We start from the raw sequence: 20,042 nt of genomic DNA, 5'->3' as shown, positions 1-20,042 counted from the left end.
GATCGATCGCTTTCGTGAAGTCCTCCAGATTTGTATTGTAAATAGTTTATCTTTACATCTGTGTCCATCTTGCTATCGCTAATTGATCTGAAATCTGCTAACTTACTGATTGCGAGTGATTTCCTCCTCTCGGCTTTAACAGATGTCCAGTACGTCAAGTTTCTTAGATTCGAATTTTATTCAAAATTGAAGATTTTGTGTGAGTTGAACTGATTATTTCGTGAAATCGCGACGGACGGCGACAACTACTTGCTTTTTATTTTGAGATGTCATACTACAGATTGAAATTGCACCCAGAAAGAAACTGCTTAGGAGAAAGACAAAGATAATAGAATTGAACGAGATTAAACTTTTGATACAAAACCAGCAGTTGGTACATTTATACACCTTGAAAGATGTCAGTGCGATTTCTGTGCGTCTGTAGATGCTAATGAGTGTGTCGATACCGTAAGAGTTCAATGCCTCACACGGTCACAGTCCTGGGCAACGGACACACACATGGTCTTTGGAACACTGATCATGCCTGGAGAGCCAGTTGTCGCAATTATGGACAGAAGAATGTCATGTCCACTCTTGACAAGGCATGAAAACCATCTTGAAGTGTTTCAACCTTTCGCTTGATCTGTCATACTACAGATTGAAATTGCACTCAGATAGAAACTGCTTAGGAGAGAGACAAAGATATTAGAATTGAACGAGATCAAACTTTTAATATAAAACCATGTATCCTCGGCATAAAATCACTCGTTCCACACTAGAAAAAGTTAAGGTTCTGGCTTTTTACTTTTTAACCAGTGCTTAGCAGTTAGTGGGCTGTACAAATATACTGTACATAATTAGACTCTAAGCCAAATTCGAACTACTTTGAACTTGAAGCTTAAATCAAAGTCTTTGTTAAGTAAAGTTCTTTGAACTTAAAACAACCTACTAAAACAACCTGCACTGGATACCAGTACTCTCTGTCTCCAGGCAAATGTCAAAGCACCTTTAGTGGAGGACTTAAATTGCAACAGGGCAGTACGGAGTCCTGTAAGTGCCATACATGTGTGCGTACAGCTTCATACATGTGTGCGTGCAGCATCATATTCTAGCGCACAATTTCTTAACCGCGGCCCGACTTTTTTTTTGCTGGCATGACTTTTTTTCTGCCCCTTTTTTTTTTTTGCCTGCGCGACTTTTTTTTTTGCTGGCGCGATTTTTTTTTGTGTGGGCGTGACATCTATTTCGCTGGCGCGACTTTCTTTTTTTTGCCAGCGCGACTTTATGAAGTTAGAAGTTTATCATGCCCCAGTGGCGTAGGAGTTTATTAACATTTGTGACAATGTCAAGTCAAATCTCTACCTTTTCTGGGTGTGTGTATCTTTGTGAGGGGGAGGGGAGATTGAGATATCAATATTATTGATCAGTGCACAACTTTGAAGTGGAAGGCTGATAAGAAATAGTAAGGGGTCGTGATGATTTAAACAATGGTTTTCTGTAAACATGTTGCTGTTGATGGTAAAATGACACAAAGGTAGCCAGCTAAAGTTAATTTACTAGCCAGTGATTTTGGCTTGCTATGACAACTCATAGGCACCTGCTTAGGAGTTAGTTTCAATGCACCCTCAAATACCACAGAACCTGGCCTGGAGGGGTGCTAGGTATGAAACGACCAAATGCTAACCTTTTCTTCCTCAAATTTCTCAACTACACTTTCCTCCACTCCTCGTTGTCGTAGAAAGTTACAAACCTGTAAATGCATCAACAACATCATTAGATAAAAACTAAAGTACAGCTTGGTATTGTTTAAAACAGACTGCATTTCATGAAAATATTATTTTTTATATAATCGCTATTCATGCGCCCACCAGAAATCAACTGGCCTAAGGTTGAACATCTCACTAAGATCTTCCGAGATCTTATAATGTACATTACTAACAAGATTTCGCACTGATTAGGTAAGATCTTGAGAGATCCTCCTCCTGATTTAGCTTTTTTTCGCGTTTACAACTTGAAATGAAAAACGATTTTTTAAGAGTATTACTATACTTGAATTTTCTTGTCGGTGTAAAATAAAGTAAGGACCAAGCTTGTTCTGTGTGTTGTGGTTTTCGAGCATAGCCTGGTTTTGTGTTTTTCGACGGATAATTTACACTGTCAACACAGAAAAAAAGCGAAACAATAAAACTAGCTACCTTCCCTCTATTCATTTTCTCAATTCGTTAACGAATACGACAGTATTCAGAACTAAATTAAATACTACTTACCTTCTCTTTGTGAGGGGGAGGGGAGATTGAGATATCAATATTATTGATCAGTGCACAACTTTGAAGTGGAAGGCTGATAAGAAATAGTAAGGGGTCGTGATGATTTAAACAATGGTTTTCTGTAAACATGTTGCTGTTGATGGTAAAATGACACAAAGGTAGCCAGCTAAAGTTAATTTACTAGCCAGTGATTTTGGCTTGCTATGACAACTCATAGGCACCTGCTTAGGAGTTAGTTTCAATGCACCCTCAAATACCACAGAACCTGGCCTGGAGGGGTGCTAGGTATGAAACGACCAAATGCTAACCTTTTCTTCCTCAAATTTCTCAACTACACTTTCCTCCACTCCTCGTTGTCGTAGAAAGTTACAAACCTGTAAATGCATCAACAACATCATTAGATAAAAACTAAAGTACAGCTTGGTATTGTTTAAAACAGACTGCATTTCATGAAAATATTATTTTTTATATAATCGCTATTCATGCGCCCACCAGAAATCAACTGGCCTAAGGTTGAACATCTCACTAAGATCTTCCGAGATCTTATAATGTACATTACTAACAAGATTTCGCACTGATTAGGTAAGATCTTGAGAGATCCTCCTCCTGATTTAGCTTTTTTTCGCGTTTACAACTTGAAATGAAAAACGATTTTTTAAGAGTATTACTATACTTGAATTTTCTTGTCGGTGTAAAATAAAGTAAGGACCAAGCTTGTTCTGTGTGTTGTGGTTTTCGAGCATAGCCTGGTTTTGTGTTTTTCGACGGATAATTTACACTGTCAACACAGAAAAAAAGCGAAACAATAAAACTAGCTACCTTCCCTCTATTCATTTTCTCAATTCGTTAACGAATACGACAGTATTCAGAACTAAATTAAATACTACTTACCTTCTCTAGATCGGAGTCAGACGAGTCAGCCATCTTGCTTACGACAACACGTGCTCGTACTTTGAGCCCGCAATAAAACTAGCAGCGGTCTACAAATGAGCACTAAAAAAACAATTCGCGCCAGCAAAAAAAAAAAAGTCGTGCCAGCGAAAAAAAGTCGCGCCAGCAAAAAAAAAGTTGCGCCAGCAAAATAAAAGTCGCGCGAGAAAAAAAAGTCACGCCAGCAAAAATAAAGTTGCGCCGCAGGTAAGAAAGTGTGCGCCAGAATATGATGCTGTACGTACACATGTATGATGCTGTACGCACACACGTATGGCACTTACAGGGCTCCGTAGAGCAAATATATACCTCAAACGAAAAACACCGAAATCCTTATGGCTTTTATGCTCCGTAGAGCTGAGAGCATTTACTAAAGGAAAAAAAGAACAGCTACATTGCTGACCTAATTCAGGAAGAACTAGTTTGTAGAATAACGGACACAAATTTCACTTCTTATGTTAAATAGGGAAGCTGGAAAATGAAATATTTCCTCTTTAGTGAAACACATTTCTCTAGGAGACGAGTTTAGAAAATATACCCTGAAAACACGAACGGAAGGTTAATGATGAAATTATTTCATGCAAGGCGACCCGATTTGAATCAAACCTTCATCTCTGTTTCTGTTTTAATCCGTATCAGCTTCAGTTATCTCCTCAATCTTGCTATTTGCATTACCTTTGTTTTGCGGGGAAAATGTCATTTCAGTCTCGTTCTTTCAGCTTTATTAATCATAAAATCAAATTTAAAACACAATGGTATGTTTCTATATCCAGAAATTTCAGATGTTCATCCTTGATGGTTTTTAAAAGCTAGGGCTCTTCCTCATTAACTTTCATAACGATTCGATTCATTTGTACGAGGGCATTTCAAAGGAGTTTTGCGGTAAGTTTAAAACCACATTTTCTTCACTATTTCACAAGGCGATTTAAGGTGGCTGAAGTGGAGAATGAAAAGATTTGCAAATGCTGACTGATATATAATTACAAGAGATATAAGAGATTTGTGAGTGTTAACTGAGTGTTTTTACAGTTTTCTACGTCATCACCCACTAATTCGTTACCATTCTACGGGAAACTTTTAAGACAAAGTAAGGTCACTCTATGCACCAGAAAACTGAGTTTCAAATGTTTCGAAATTTTTCTTCTATCGGAATGGGTTTCTACATATAATAAGCTATATATTTACGCAAAAGAAAATTTCGTGTTGTAGGCACTTTAAACTGCAGGTCGTGCGAATGTCGAGCAATAAATAGATTTGTTTTAAAACATCATCGAAAAAGACGAGGAAACTGAGGGCTATTAACCGTCTGGTTCTGAGTTTGTGTTATCTTCCCTTCATTAGCTGCGAGCTCTTGGCGTCTCAACTTTGCAAACCTATTTGATAATGGCTATTTGGGGACACATTTAGTTACCTGAATAAAACAAAAACGAAATACACTGAAAAAAATAAATCTTATTAATTGATTTGATTATGTGGAATATTCGTCGAAAAATCAGCCTTTCAGATTTCTATTTCAGATATATCATTGCCAAAATCGAGGCCTTTTTCCTCATCACTAATAGAAACTTTAGCGTTAATAATTCACTAATTGCATTTTGACTTTGGATTTTTCGAATTTAAATTTCATAGAAAATTAAAAGCTTTAGAAAGAGATCACTGACAACTGTGTACAACCAAACTCAGTATAAGAAAGATGGTAAGTTTAGAGCTCGGTAAAGAAATAGTGAGAAATATTTTTTTCGTCTTCTAACGAGTGTGAGACAAAGTAAAATTTCTGAGTTCCCATGAGGACTCAGAATCCTCATGAAAACTCAGAATTTTTTCTTTGTCCCTTCTTTCAACATTTCTTTAATTGAACACTTATTAAAATCGCGTCAAGACCTTTTATTATCGTCCGGAAAGTTGTTATCGTAATCGCAAATCAATCTCTTCAAGAGGTTGTTCAAGATGAGAAGCACTTACAATGTAGTATCCCAGAATATCTTATAAGGAACGTGCTATTTGGTTTGCGCTGAAATAGCCATCGCCTCTGCAGGTCACAGTTGTCAACATGAGTGTGAGTAACAGTGGGGACTCGTTTGTTACCTCCTCCAAAGCAGTCTTCTTTTGTCCAAATGATCCGCTGTTTGTTTGGGACTTGGAAAACAAAGTATCCCTTCAGCTGATAATCGCCATCACTGCAATCGCTGCTCCTTTTACCACTTTTTTGAACATATTAGTCATCGTCACCATCCAGAAAACAAGAGAGTTACAGACGAACTCCAGCATTCTGATCTCTAGTTTGGCCATTACTGATGTGTTAGTGGGTGCAGTTTCAACGCCTCTGATCATCACAGTAGATGCATTAATTCTTCGAGGAACTGCACCAGAGAGCATTATATGCAGTATAAATGAAAGCGCAGTATTTGTGCTGTACATTGCCTACGGTGCTTCATATATGCATTTAATTCTAATGGGTTGGGAGAGGTATATTGCGATTGCAAAACCAACGAAGTACAAAGTTTTGGTAAGAAAACAAAGGATAAAGAGATATTCAGGAATAATTTGGATAACAATTGTCATACTCTACGTGTTGGTAATGACATTACAAGCCATCGCTCTTCCTCATGAATTCGTATTAGTTCTTCACTTTATTGAAGGTGTTGTTTGGCTCGTCGGCTTTATGACGCTGGTGTATTTTTACAGTATGGTTTATAGCAAAGCACGAAAACAGAGCCGAAGCCAAATCAGTCAAATCAGCCAAACAACTGCAAAGATCCAACGCAGAATTGCGTTTACGGCGTTTCTGTTAACCGCTGCCGTTTTCATTTTTAGCCTTCCTATCCCCGTTGTTGTCGCTACGGTGCAATTTTGGCCCATTCTTCGCGCTAATTCAGTTTTCCGATGGTCAGAAGTTTCCAATTTCTTAAACTCTCTTTTAAATCCTGTGCTCTATTTTTATAGAAACAGGCGATACAGAAAAGCTGCACTTAAATTGCTAAGATTCCGAATGCCTTTGCAAACTCAGTCAGTGGGTCCTTGTACAAGATGGTGTCGAGATTCCTTTGTGCCTGTAGATGAAAAATACGTTTGTGACACTGAAAGAACTCAATGTCTCCCACGCTCACAGTCTTGGGCAGCGGATACACACGGACGCTTGAGTATCATGCCCGGAATGCAGAATAAGTCAGCAATGGAGCGAAGATTTTCATGTCCACCCTTACTAAGCTATGGTAACTTGGATGAAGTAATTCAACCTGTTACACAAATTATCACAGTGCAGACTGAACTTACACCCAGAAACAAACTGGCGAGGAGTGATGAAAAACAAGATTAGAACTCCTACAGCTGCACCGTAGCGAGAGAGAAGTCTTTCCAAGAAAACACCTTTCTTTTTCCACAAGCACTCGGTAGAAATAAGCTAAAGTTAAGTCTCACAGATGCAATCCAGCCATATGAGTTCTAACGATTAAGGATGCTTCCAGAAAAAAGAACTATCCAACAAAAATGTTAAAGGATGTCTTAAGACTTACTGTCATACAATCGGTATAAATTTAGTCTCAACGGCTCGTGGTAACAGTAAGAAAAAGCACCGAGAGGCGGTGACACATTAAAAGAAACAAGGAAAGTGATGAGTTTTCTAGAAAAAATAACACAGCGAAAGGATAAAAAACTTATTTAGTCCCTAACTTTAACTACCATTTGAATATTGGTCTAAAAAATGCGGGCAATGAACCTGGAAAACTAAGAGTAGCATTCAAAATAAACTCTTGAAACAAGTCATCTTTTTATAAAATAATTCAAATAGTACGCGCGCTCTGATTGGCCATAAAACCATTTTACATGAGTGTATGTAAACACGGTTTTCGTTCCTCTTTCCTTAGTTATTTTATAAAAGAAATGTAAAATGGTTTCCGTGTTTACATAGCCTGATGTAAACACTTGGGAGGTTGGGAGAACACTCGATAAGCTGGAAACCACTCCGCTTTGCGCCGTGGTTTCCTACGCTTATCTCGTGTTCTCCCAACCTCCAGCGTGTTTACATCAGGCTATGTAAACACGGAAACCATTTTACATTTCTTCATCAAAGTATAACTTTCTCTGAGTTGTTTTTTTCAAGTTCATCAGTTGGAATTTTCATCCATAAATTTTTATTTTGAAGTAAAAGCGATGGGACCTTCATAATTTTTCTTTATACAAGATTTTCATGTGGCGAAATCATGAAACCTCTTCAAAGTACGCAAATGTTAGCACTGTAGGAAATAAATAAAAATGACGCTTTCCCAAATTTCACGCCTATGCATTTTGCAAACTACGCAGTATTAGTATGAAATTTACGCTGGTATCTGAAAATCACTGAGTATCAAGATGTAGGGAACCTATAAGATTTTCCCCTAAGATCGATCTCAATTTCCGGACCATTTTTTAACCCAAACGTCCAAATAATGGCTGCTTTTCATTCTGAAGAATCTACGAATTTACAGCGTTTTCACTAATAATTCAAAGGAAAACTAACATCAAAATGAATTTTCAAAATTGAGAGGCGAAACTCAGAGATTTACAAAAAAATTCAGTCTCTTTTTTCTGGTTGTAAGTTTTTGATCGCTTTGTCTTGCATACATGTCATGAAACGTTTAGTTGTCACGTGAAACTGAGCAGCGCACGATTTGTTTGTGAGCCTAAACTGGGATACTTCTTTTCATGTATTAACGTCACTGTTGAGTAGAATTTAATACTCTGTTAGTTTGGCGTCAGTTCAGAAAAAGAGCTTTGCTCTCTTGCTTGGAGATAATGTCGCCTCCATTCATAGATCACTCTGATAAGAGTAACCTAAGGATCGACGGAATCGAATTCACGAAAAAGCCAAATATCCCACACAGAAACAGAACTGTGTGCATTTTTCACTGCTTACGCGAATTTTTGATCAAGTACCTGAAGTATTGTCTGAATAAAGTAAAACAGACTTCTCAAAAGAAGATCGATCGCTTTCGTGAAGTATTGTAAATAGTTTATTTTTACATCTGTGTCCATCTTGCTATCGCTAATTGATCTGAAATCTGCTAACCCACTGATTGCAAGTGATTTCCTCCTCTTAGCTTTAACAGATGTCCAGTACGTCAAGTTTCTTAGATTCGAGTTTTATCAAAATTAAAGATATACTTGTGGTTCTCCTAATTATTTCCTTAAATCGCAACGGACGGCGACGAGTGTTTGCTTCTCATTTTTAGTGTCAAGAACCTTTTAACTGTCAGCAGATAACTAACTAAACTAAACATTGTAGGAGTTACCATAGATATATTTCCGAACTGACAAGCTTAAATCCCAGCAAAATTTATCACACTAGAAAAAGTTAAGGTTCTTGCGTTTGACTGTGTAAATAGGAATAAACTTTTTTAACGTTAACAGAGAGTTGAGATCCAAGACTAGTTATAGTATAAGCAACAGCCAATCAGTGCACAGAGAGTTATCACACGTGATCAATGAGAGCTCATAGTCAAATGAAGCGCAGGAAAATGAGAGTGACCAAGCGGTGATTAGTTTCAGTTTCATTTTTGATTAGTTGAAGGGAGGTCATAAGAACACGCATTTCTTTTAAGGCGGGAGAAGTGAACAAGGCAATTCACTCAAGCTTAGCTAATCTGTCAAACATTTTTTTTTAATTTAAAAATAATCATCTGTCAGATCCCGTACTCGATTGACATGGAATTTTCACTCTACTTACTGCAGTTAGAATAAAATGATATTGTTTATATTTTAAACTCTCAGTCTCGTGTTAAGACAAAATCCTGAGAGTTAAATCTATCGGCTTGGAAGTGTAATCTTTATATGTAAAACCAAATTCTCCGACATAGTTTATAGAGATATTTGTGGCAAGTGGAAGGGAAAATTGATAAAGAGTGCTTAGCAGTCATCGGGCTGTACAAACATACCCTACATAATTAGACTCTGAGCCAAATTCGAACTACTTTGAACTTGAATCTTAAATCAAAGTCTTTGTTAAGTAACGTTCTTTGAACTTATCTGGGCACCTTACGACAACCTTCACTAGATATCGGTTCTCTCACTCTACAGGCAAACGACAAAGCACCTCGGATGGTGGACTTAAATTACAACAGAGCAAATAAATCAAGCCTGGCGAAAGCTAGAAAGAAGTTTTGGAGCTAAAACGAAAAAGGCCCAAATTCTTAAGCTTTTATACTCCGTAAAGCTTCGAGTATTTATCAACATTCCTATGACACCCTCTCTTCTTTACAGCTTCTCTTTCTACCTACCTACCTCGCAACTTCTATTTCTTCTTTACAACTTGAGTACGATCTTTCACAACTCTCGGTAGAGGTTGACGAAAGTGGGTACGTATCGCTATCATATATTACTTCAAGAGTATCTCAACGCTGACTGATACAAAATTACAAGAGATATGAGAGATTTGTAAGTTGTCAACTGAGAGTTTCCACAGTTTTCTACGTCATCACCCGCTAACTCGTTATCAGTCTAGAGGACACTTTTGAGACAAAATAATGTCACTCTAGGCCCCAAAAAACGGAGTTTCAAATGTTTTGAAAATTTTTCTTCTATCGGAATTAATTTCTACATATGATAAGCTATGTATTTAAGCAAAAAAAATTTTTCGTGTTGTAGGCACTTTAAATTTTAGGTCGTGCGAATGTCGAGCACTAACTAGATTTGTTTGAAAACATCATCGGAAAAGAAGAGATAACTAAAGGCTATTAACCGTCTGGTTCTGAGTTTCTGTTATCTTCCCTTCATTAGCTGCGAGTTCTTGACGTCTCAATTTGCAAACCAATTTGATAATGGCTATTTAGCGACACATTAAGCTATCTGAATAAAACAAAAACGAAATTCGCCGAAAAAAGTAAATAGTTTACTAATTGATTTGATTAAGTGGAATATTCTTCGAAAATCAGCTTTTCAGATTTCTTTTTCAGATATATCATTGCCAAAATCGAGGCCTTTTTCCTCATCACTAATAGAAACTTTAGCGTTAATAATTCACTAATTGCATCTAAATTAAATCTCATAGAAAATTAAAAGCTTTCGAAAGAGATCAATGAAACTGTATACAACCTCACTCAGTATTTCAAAATTAAATCGCTTTTTCACAGCAACAAAACAACATTTCTTTGTAAATAGAACACGAAAGATGGTAAGTTTAGAGCTAGGTAAAGAAACAATGAGAGATAATTTTTTCGTCTCTTCACGAGCGTGGAACAAGAAAAATTTCTGAGTCCCCATCAGGATTCAGAATCCTTATGGGAACTCAGAATATTTTCTTTGTCCAACGCTCCCCACGAGACGAAAAACTATCTTTTAACATTTCTTTGATGGAACACTTATTAAAACGCGTCAAGACCTTTCATTATCGTCCGGAAAGTTGTTATCGTAATCGCAAATCAATCTCTTCAAGAATTTATTCAAGATGAGAAGCACTTAAAACTTATTTTCCTAGAATATCTTATAAGGAACGTGCTATTTGGTTTGCGCTGAAAGAGCCATCGCCTTTGCAGGTCACAGTTGTCAACATGAGTGTGAGTAACAGTGGGGACTCGTTTGTTACCTCCTCCAAAGCAGTGTTCTTTTGTCCAAGGGATCCACTATTTATTTGGGACTTGGAGAACAAAGTATCCCTTCAGCTGGCAATCGCCATCACTGCAATCGCTGCTCCTTTTACCACTTTTTTGAACACATTAGTCATCGTCACCATCCAGAAAACAAGACAGTTACAGACAAACTCCAACATTCTGATCTCTAGTTTAGCCATTACTGATCTGTTGGTTGGTGCAGTTTCAACGCCTCTGATCATCACAGTAGATGCATTAATTCTTCGAGGAACTGTACCAGAGAGTATTGTATGCAAAATAAATCACAGTGCAGCATTTGTGCAGTACATTGCTTACAGCGCTTCATATATGCATTTAATTCTAATGGGTTGGGAGAGGTATATTGCGATTGCAAAACCTATGAAGTACAAAGTTTTGGTGAGAAAAGGAAGGATGAAGAGGTATTCAGGAATAGTCTGGATTACAATTATTATAGGCTACGTGTTGGTGATGACATTACAAGCCATCGCTCTTCCTCATGAATTGTTATTCGCTCTATACTTTATTGAAGGTGTTGTTTGGCTCATCGGCTTTATGGCGTTGGTGTATTTTTACAGTATGGTTTATAGCAAAGCACGAAAACAGAGCCGAAGCCAAATCAGCCAAAGAACTGCCAAGATCCAAAACAGAATTGCGTTTACAGCGTTTCTGTTAACCGCTGCCGTTTTCATTTTTAGCCTTCCTATCCCCGTTGTTGTCGCTACAGTGCAATTTTGGCCCATTCTTCGCGCTAATTCAGTTTTCCGATGGTCAGAAGTTCCCCTTTACTTAAACTCTCTTTTAAATCCTGTGCTCTATTTCTATAGAAACAGGCGATACAGAAAAGCTGCACTTAAACTGCTAAGATTCCGAATGCCTTTGCAAACTCAGTCAGTGAGTCCTTGTACAAGGTGGCGTCGAGATACCTTTGTACCTGTAGATGAAAAATACGTTTGTGACACTGAAAGAACTCAATGTCTCTCACGCTCACAGTCTTGGGCAGCGGATACACATGGACGCTTGAGTATCATGCCCGGAATGCAGAATAAGTCAGCAATGGAGCGAAGATTTTCATGTCCACCCGTACTAAGCTATGGAAACTTGCGTGGGGTGATTCAACCTGTTACACAAACTATCACAGTACAGATTGAACTTACACCCAGAAAAGAGAAGCAAAAACAAGATTAGAACTCCTTCAGCTGCATAGTAGCGAGAGAAAAGTCTTTCAAAGAAAACACCTTTCTTTTTCCACAAGCAATCGGCACAAATAAGCTAAAGTTAGGTCTCAGATATGCAAATCCGGCCATATGAGTTCTAACGATTAAGAGTGCTTCCAGAAAAAAATATCCAATAAAAATGTTAAAAAATGTCTTAAGACTTAGCGTCATACAATCTGTATAAATTTAATCTCAACGGCTCGTGGTAACAGTAAGATAAAGTACAGGGAGGCGGTGACACATTTAAAAAAAAAAAAAGTGATGAGTTTTCTGAAGAAATTTCACAGCGAAAAGATAGAAAACCTAATTAATCCCTAACTTTAACCCTCATTTGAAAATTTCTCTAAAAGCTGCGGGCAATGAACCTGAAAAACTAAGAGAAGCAATCAAGATAAACTCTGGAAACAAGTCATCTTGTGTTAAATAACATTTCAAACTATAACTTTTCTCTAATAATTTTTTTCAAGTTCATCAGTTGGAATTCTCATCCATAAAGTTTATATTTTGAAGTAAAAACGATGGGACCTTGATATTTTTTTTATACTTAATTTTCATGTGGCGAAAGCATGAAACCTCTTCAAAGTACGCAAATGTTTGCACTGTAAGAGATAAATGAAAATGATACTTTTCCAAATTTCAGGCCTATGCATTTTGCAAGCTACACAATATTCATGGGAAACTTACGCTAGCGTCTGTAAATCACTGAGTATCAAGATGTAGGAAACCTATAGGGTTTTGCCTTAAGATCGATCTTAATTTCCGGACCATTTTTTGCCCAAACGTCTAAATCACGGCCGCTTTTCATTCTGAAGAAGCTTCGAATTTACAGCGTTTTCATTAATACTAAAAAAATAAAACTAGCACAAAAATGGTTTTTCAAATTGAAAGGCGAACCTCTGAAATTTATAAAACAAAATTCATTCCTTTTTCGGTGGCAGTAAGTTTGTGATCGCTTTGTCTTGCATACATGTCATGAAATGTTTAGTTGTCTTGTGAAAGCAGCGCGCGATTTACTTGTGAGCCTAAACTGGGATACTCATTTTCAAGTATTAACAACACTGTCAAGTAGAATTTGATACTCTGCTAGTTTGGTGTCAGTTCAGAAAAAGAGCTATGCTCTCTTGCTTGGAGATAACGTCGCCTCCATTTATAGATCACTCTGATAACAGTAACCTAAGGATCGACGGAATCGCATTCACGAAAAAGGCAAAGATCGTATGTAGAAACACAACTGTGTGGATTTTTCACTGATTACGTGAATTTTTGACGAAGTACCTGAAGTATTCTCTGAATAAAATAAAACAGACTTCTCAAAAGAAGATCGATCGCTTTCGTGAAGTCCTCCAGATTTGTATTGTATATAGTTTGTCTTTACATCTGTGTCCATCTTGCTATCGCTAATTGATCTGAAATCTGCTAACCCACTGATTGCAAGTGATTTCCTCTTCTCAGCTTTAACAGATGTCCAGTACGTCAAGTTTCTTATATTTGAATTTTATACAGAATTTAAGATTTTCAGTGGGTTCTACTGATTATTTCCCTAAATGGCGACGGACGGCGACGGGTGCTTGCTCTTCATTTTTAGTATCAAGAACCCTTAACCGTCAGCAGATAACTTACTAAACTAAACATTTTAGGAGTTACCATAGATCTATTTCTAAACTGACAAGCCTAAATCCCAGCAGGATTTATCACACTAGCAAAAGTTAAAGTTCTTGCGTTTTGACTGTGTAAATATAAATAAACTTTTATAACGTTAACAGAGAGTTTTAGATCCAAGATCAGTGAGAAGCAAGCAGCGATTATATTCAGTTTTATTTTTGATCGGTTGAAAGGTAGGTCGCGAACTTCATTTATATGCATTTCACATAAGGCGGGAAAAGCGAACAAAACAATCCGTACAAGCGTAGCCAATCTGTGAAACAGTTTTTTTTTTCACTTAAAAAGAATCAACAGTCCAAAAACCCGTTCTCGATTCACGAGGAATTTTCACCTTACTTAGTGCAGTTGGAATATAATAATATTGTTTATATTTTAAACTCTCTTCCGTGTTAAGACAAAATCCTACGAGTTAAATCTATCAGCTTGGAAGCGTAATCTTTATTTCAAACCAAATTCTCCGACATAGTTTATAGAGATATTTGTAGCAAGTGGAATGGAAAATTGATAATCAGCGCTTAGCAGTCAGCGGGCTCTACAAACATACCCTCCATAAGTAGCTCTGAGCCAAATTCGAACTACTTTAGACTTCAAGGTTAAATCAAAGCCTTTGTTAAGTGACGTTTTTTGAACTTAACTGGGCACTTTACAACAACCTTCACTAGATACCAGTACTCTCACTCTCCAGGCAAACATCAAAGCGCCTTTAGTGGTGGACTTAAATTACAACAGAGCAAATATATCAAGCCCGGCGAAGGTGAAGGGGACACTTTAGCTGAAACGAAATTCTGAGCCTGAAACGAAAAACACCGAAATCCTTATAGCTTTTGTGCTCCGTAGAGCTTCGAGCATTCACTAAAGAAAAAAGAACAGCTACATTGCTGACCCAATTCAGGAAGAGCTAGTCAACAGAGTAACGGACGCAAATTTCACCTCTAGAGTCAAAAGGGGGAGCTTGAAAATGAAATATTTCCTCCGTAGTGAAAAACATTACATTAGGAGACGAGTTTAAAAAACATACGTTTCTAACATGAACGGAAAGTTAATGACGAAATTATTTCATGCGAGGAGAACTGATTCTAATCAAACCTTCATCTCTGTTTCTCTTTTAATCAGTTTTCTCCTTAATCTCGGTTGCTATTTGCATTACCTTTGTTTTGCGGGGAAAATGTTATTTCAGTTTCGTCCTTTCAGTTTCATCAGTCATAAAATCAAATTTACAACACAACGGTATGTTTTTACATCCAGAAATTTCAGATGTTCATCCCTGATGGTTTTTAAAAGCTAAGATTCGATTCACTTGTGCGAGGACATTTCAAAGGAGTTTCGTGGTAAGTTCAATTCCTGATTTTCTTTTCTATTTTACAAAAAAAATAAATAGTAGCTGAAGTGGAGAAGGAAAGGATTCGCAAATTCAAGAATTTACAGTCATTTGGCGTATTCGGATTCGAAACTTGATTCACGCAATTCAAAGTCAATTTCTCAGTAAAGGAGTGTTTAGCAAAGTCAATCCGACATCTTCGTACACCCTCCACTAGAAATTAAATGACTCAGTCCCCATCTTTATACCAAAGAAGCTACAGTAGCCGAAATATAAAAGATAAAATCTAAAGAACCTGGTGGAGCAAAATTGTTTCAGTCGTTCGCTCACAAATTTGATTTTGAGCGAAGTTCTTGATGAAATCGGTTTTTTTTTCTAGATTCATATTGACTAAAAGTTGTTAAAAAATTCTTCAACAGCACGTTTAGTTCAGAAGTGTAATGTGCACGTAGCGTAAACAAAAAAATGTTTATTCTGATGTGAGTTTATCACGCGCTCGCGAAAGCGTATGTATCACATCAACAAAGCAGGTGTCTTGGCGCGTTAGGGAAAAATTTCTCGTTAAACTCATCTAAAAAGAAGACTCTAAGGAATCTCTAAGAAGACCGGGATTTAATTTTTCAATGACGGCTATGATTACAGTTAAGAATTGTTTTATTTCGAAAGAGTTAAGACCAAAATTCGTCAATTTGTCACGCAGCATTGTGGCATGGCCAGGTGATTGACTTGTTTACCAAACACGAGCTCAAACGTCACGCATTGCCAAGAATCTTAATTCAGTAAATACTGGTTTAAAAAGGGATAGCCTTACACTTAAAAAGTAGTTTGTCGGTCACATAAATTTTATACAACTGATCTCGAGTCTTGTTGCAAATTTGTCTAATCGAGGTTTTGCTGAGTCCTCAACGTATCATTTGAATTTATTTATTTAAAGATGTGACTAGCTTTGCTTCAGATTCTTCCTTTTGTTTTCATTGCTCATACTTTCATGACCCTGGAAACGACGGCACTCTTCTGTCCTCAAATATAAACTGACGGCTCTACATAGCCAAATATCTTTTTTTGATCCGCGCATATTACTTACACAGTAAAGCCCATCTGCAAGACCAACATGTAACATATTGATGTTGAGTGTGACCTGAAATCAGATTCACTGAACAATGAAATCTGTGATTAACTTAGGGTGAATGACAAATCGCTGGCTAATATTTTTTTAGGCCTTTATTATGAAAAGGATCGAATGATATATATTTTTTTATGTTCGCATCATCAAAAGAATCAAAACTCGATCAATTTTTCATATAACAATACCACATTATAAGTTTGTACTACTTGTTTCAAACTGTGTTCTAAAAATATCACTCTTGGAAAAGAAACATTATTTGGATTCACCGACTGCTTTGGAATTCATGATCACTGCATTGTAACTTCCAAGAAGATGACTCGTCGACTAGTATTTTTTGTTCAATTTGCTTTTTATTAGTTCCTTAAAGATCAGGCAAACATTTCATTACATTTCTCCTGCAGCATTATTGCGTAGCAAGTTTAACAGGTAGTTACCAAATTTTGGCAAAAATGTTTCGCCTATTCAAAAAAATATAAAAGAGCAAATACTAGTTGGAGTGTTTAAACAAGTTTAAGCTTAAATCTTGAACGATGTTTTTTAGTCATAAAGGAAAGTCAATGAACGAGGCTCGACTTGTAATGCCTGCATTTATGCATAGACATTAGGATTTATTTTTGTTTGGCGTGTATCAATTTATTTCGGCTTTTTTGTTTTAACTTAAATTGTCAACGATTCGATCAGGACACTAAAAACGTCATCTTTCGGTTGTTAATAATAACCTGCTGACTTTCCTTGACTATTCCTCTCCTCTTTTCGTTTTTCAGCGTTTATGATTTGATCCATTTGCGTAAAAGGGATTTAGCAAGAATTTGGTCAGGTAAGTTATGTATTTCATTGAAAATAACTTCCATATTCCTTCGGCGGAGTTAATCCGATTATATGATCCCAAAAGTGTTGATATAGAAGGTGAAATTGCCATAATCTGCCTTAGACTGGTAAAAATAACGATCATTTCAGTCACTGCATTATTGAAAGTGAAACTTTTTGATCAAGTTCTAATAACATCGCGGAAGATATAATGCGTAATCAAATGTCACAAAGAATTCAAACTAACCCTTTCATTCCAAGTAGTGATCAACATAAATTTTCTTCTTCCAATTTAACTCAAAGTCTACTACAAAAAGGCGATAGGAACTTCTTTACAGCTTCTCTTCCTACCTACCTTCTCCTCTAACACCCTCTCTTCTTTACAGCTTTTCTTCCTACCTACCTTCTCCTCTAACACCCTCTCTTCCTACCAGCTTCTCTTTCTACCTACCTTCTCCTCTAACACCCTCTCTTCTTTACAGCTTCTCTCCTTACCTACCTTCTCCACTAACACCCTCTCTTCCTTACAGCTTCTCTTTCTACCTACCTTCTCTTCTAATACCCTCTCTTCTTTACAGCTTCTCTTTCTACCTTCCTTCTCCTCTAACACCCTCTCTTCTTTACAGCTTCTCTCCTTACCTACCTTCTCCACTAACACCCTCTCTTCTTTACAGCTTCTCTTTCTACCTTCCTTCTCCTCTAACACCCTCTCTTCTTTACAGCTTCTCTTCCTACCTACCTTCTCCTCTAACACCCTCTCTTCTTACAGCTTCTCTTCCTACCTACCTTCTCCACTAACACCCTCTCTTCTTTACAGCTTCTCTCCTTACCTACCTTCTCCACTAACACCCTCTCTTCTTTACAGCTTCTCTCCTTACCTACCTTCTCCACTACCACCCTCTCTTCTTTACAGCTTCTCTTTCTACCTACCTTCTCCTCTAACACCCTCTCTTCTTTACAGCTTCTCTTTCTACCTACCTTCCCCTCTAACACCCTCTCTTCTTACAGCTTCTCTTTCTACCTACCTTCTCCTCTAACACCCTCTCTTCTTTACAGCTTCTCTCCTTACCTACCTTCTCCACTAACACCCTCTCTTCTTTACAGCTTCTCTTTCTACCTTCCTTCTCCTCTAACACCCTCTCTTCTTTACAGCTTCTCTCCTTACCTACCTTCTCCACTAACACCCTCTCTTCTTTACAGCTTCTCTTTCTACCTTCCTTCTCCTCTAACACCCTCTCTTCTTTACAGCTTTTCTTCCTACCTACCTTCTCCTCTAACACCATCTCTTCTTTACAGCTTCTCTTTCTACCTACTTTCTCCTCTAACACCCTCTCTTCTTTACAGCTTCTCTTTCTACCTACCTTCTCCACTAACACCCTCTCTTCTTTACAGCTTCTCTTTCTACCTTCCTTCTCCTCTAACACCCTCTCTTCTTACAGCTTCTCTTCCTACCTACCTTCTCCACTAACACCCTCTCTTCTTTACAGCTTCTCTTCCTACCTACCTTCTCCTCTAACACCCTCTCTTCTTACAGCTTCTCTTCCTACCTACCTTCTCCACTAACACCCTCTCTTCTTTACAGCTTCTCTTTCTACCTACCTTCTCCTCTAACACCCTCTCTTCTTTACAGCTTCTCTCCTTACCTACCTTCTCCACTAACACCCTCTCTTCTTTACAGCTTCTCTTTCTACCTACCTTCTCCACTAACACCCTCTCTTCTTTACAGCTTCTCTTTCTACCTTCCTTCTCCTCTAACACCCTCTCTTCTTACAGCTTCTCTTCCTACCTACCTTCTCCACTAACACCCTCTCTTCTTTACAGCTTCTCTTCCTACCTACCTTCTCCTCTAACACCCTCTCTTCTTACAGCTTCTCTTCCTACCTACCTTCTCCACTAACACCCTCTCTTCTTTACAGCTTCTCTTTCTACCTACCTTCTCCTCTAACACCCTCTCTTCTTTACAGCTTCTCTCCTTACCTACCTTCTCCTCTAACACCCTCTCTTCTTACAGCTTCTCTTCCTACCTACCTTCTCCACTAACACCCTCTCTTCTTTACAGCTTCTCTTTCTACCTACCTTCTCCTCTAACACCCTCTCTTCTTTACAGCTTCTCTCCTTACCTACCTTCTCCTCTAACACCCTCTCTTCTTTACAGCTTTTCTTCCTACCTACCTTCTCCTCTAACACCCTCTCTTCTTTACAGCTTCTCTCCTTACCTACCTTCTCCACTAACACCCTCTCTTCCTTACAGCTTCTCTCCTTACCTACCTTCTCCACTAACACCCTCTCTTCTTTACAGCTTCTCTTTCTACCTACCTTCTCCTCTAACACCCTCTCTTCTTTTCTGCTTCTCTCCTTACCTACCTTCTCCACTAACACCCTCTCTTCTTTACAGCTTCTCTTTCTACCTACCTTCTCCTCTAACACCCTCTCTTCTTTACAGCTTCTCTTTCTACCTACCTTCTCCTCTAACACCCTCTCTTCTTTACAGCTTCTCTCCTTACCTACCTTCTCCACTAACACCCTCTCTTCTTTACAGCTTCTCTTTCTACCTACCTTCTCCTCTAACACCCTCTCTTCTTTACAGCTTCTCTTTCTACCTACCTTCCCCTCTAACACCCTCTCTTCTTACAGCTTCTCTTTCTACCTACCTTCTCCTCTAACACCCTCTCTTCTTTACAGCTTCTCTCCTTACCTACCTTCTCCACTAACACCCTCTCTTCTTTACAGCTTCTCTTTCTACCTTCCTTCTCCTCTAACACCCTCTCTTCTTTACAGCTTCTCTCCTTACCTACCTTCTCCACTAACACCCTCTCTTCTTTACAGCTTCTCTTTCTACCTTCCTTCTCCTCTAACACCCTCTCTTCTTTACAGCTTCTCTTTCTACCTACCTTCTCCTCTAACACCCTCTCTTCTTTACAGCTTCTCTTTCTACCTACCTTCTCCTCTAACACCCTCTCTTCTTACAGCTTCTCTTCCTACCTACCTTCTCCACTAACACCCTCTCTTCTTTACAGCTTCTCTTTCTACCTACCTTCTCCTCTAACACCCTCTCTTCTTTACAGCTTCTCTCCTTACCTACCTTCTCCACTAACACCCTCTCTTCTTTACAGCTTATCTTTCTACCTACCTTCTCCTCTAACACCCTCTCTTCTTTAC

At 38.0% G+C, this 20,042-nt stretch overlaps 2 protein-coding genes across 2 annotated transcripts; both read left to right on the top strand.

Moving 5' to 3' along the window:
• Positions 1-5,226: 5,226 nt before the first annotated feature.
• On the top strand, positions 5,227-6,492 carry LOC131769546 (adenosine receptor A1-like). The gene has a single exon (XM_059085265.2). The coding sequence runs from the start codon at positions 5,227-5,229 to the stop codon at positions 6,490-6,492; it is 1,266 nt and encodes a 421-aa protein (XP_058941248.2).
• A 4,204-nt stretch (positions 6,493-10,696) lies between these two features.
• Positions 10,697-11,941, top strand: LOC131769547 (adenosine receptor A2b-like). Its single transcript, XM_059085266.2, has one exon. It carries the CDS (start codon positions 10,697-10,699, stop codon positions 11,939-11,941), a length of 1,245 nt encoding a protein of 414 aa, XP_058941249.2.
• The last annotated feature ends 8,101 nt before the right edge of the window (positions 11,942-20,042 follow it).

The sequence above is a fragment of the Pocillopora verrucosa genome, chromosome 12 (assembly GCF_036669915.1).
Source record: "Pocillopora verrucosa isolate sample1 chromosome 12, ASM3666991v2, whole genome shotgun sequence".
NCBI classification, from domain to species: Eukaryota; Metazoa; Cnidaria; class Anthozoa; order Scleractinia; family Pocilloporidae; genus Pocillopora; species Pocillopora verrucosa.
The sequence above is the reverse complement of the archived record's forward strand: the minus strand, read 5'-3'. Positions and strand labels throughout refer to the sequence as shown.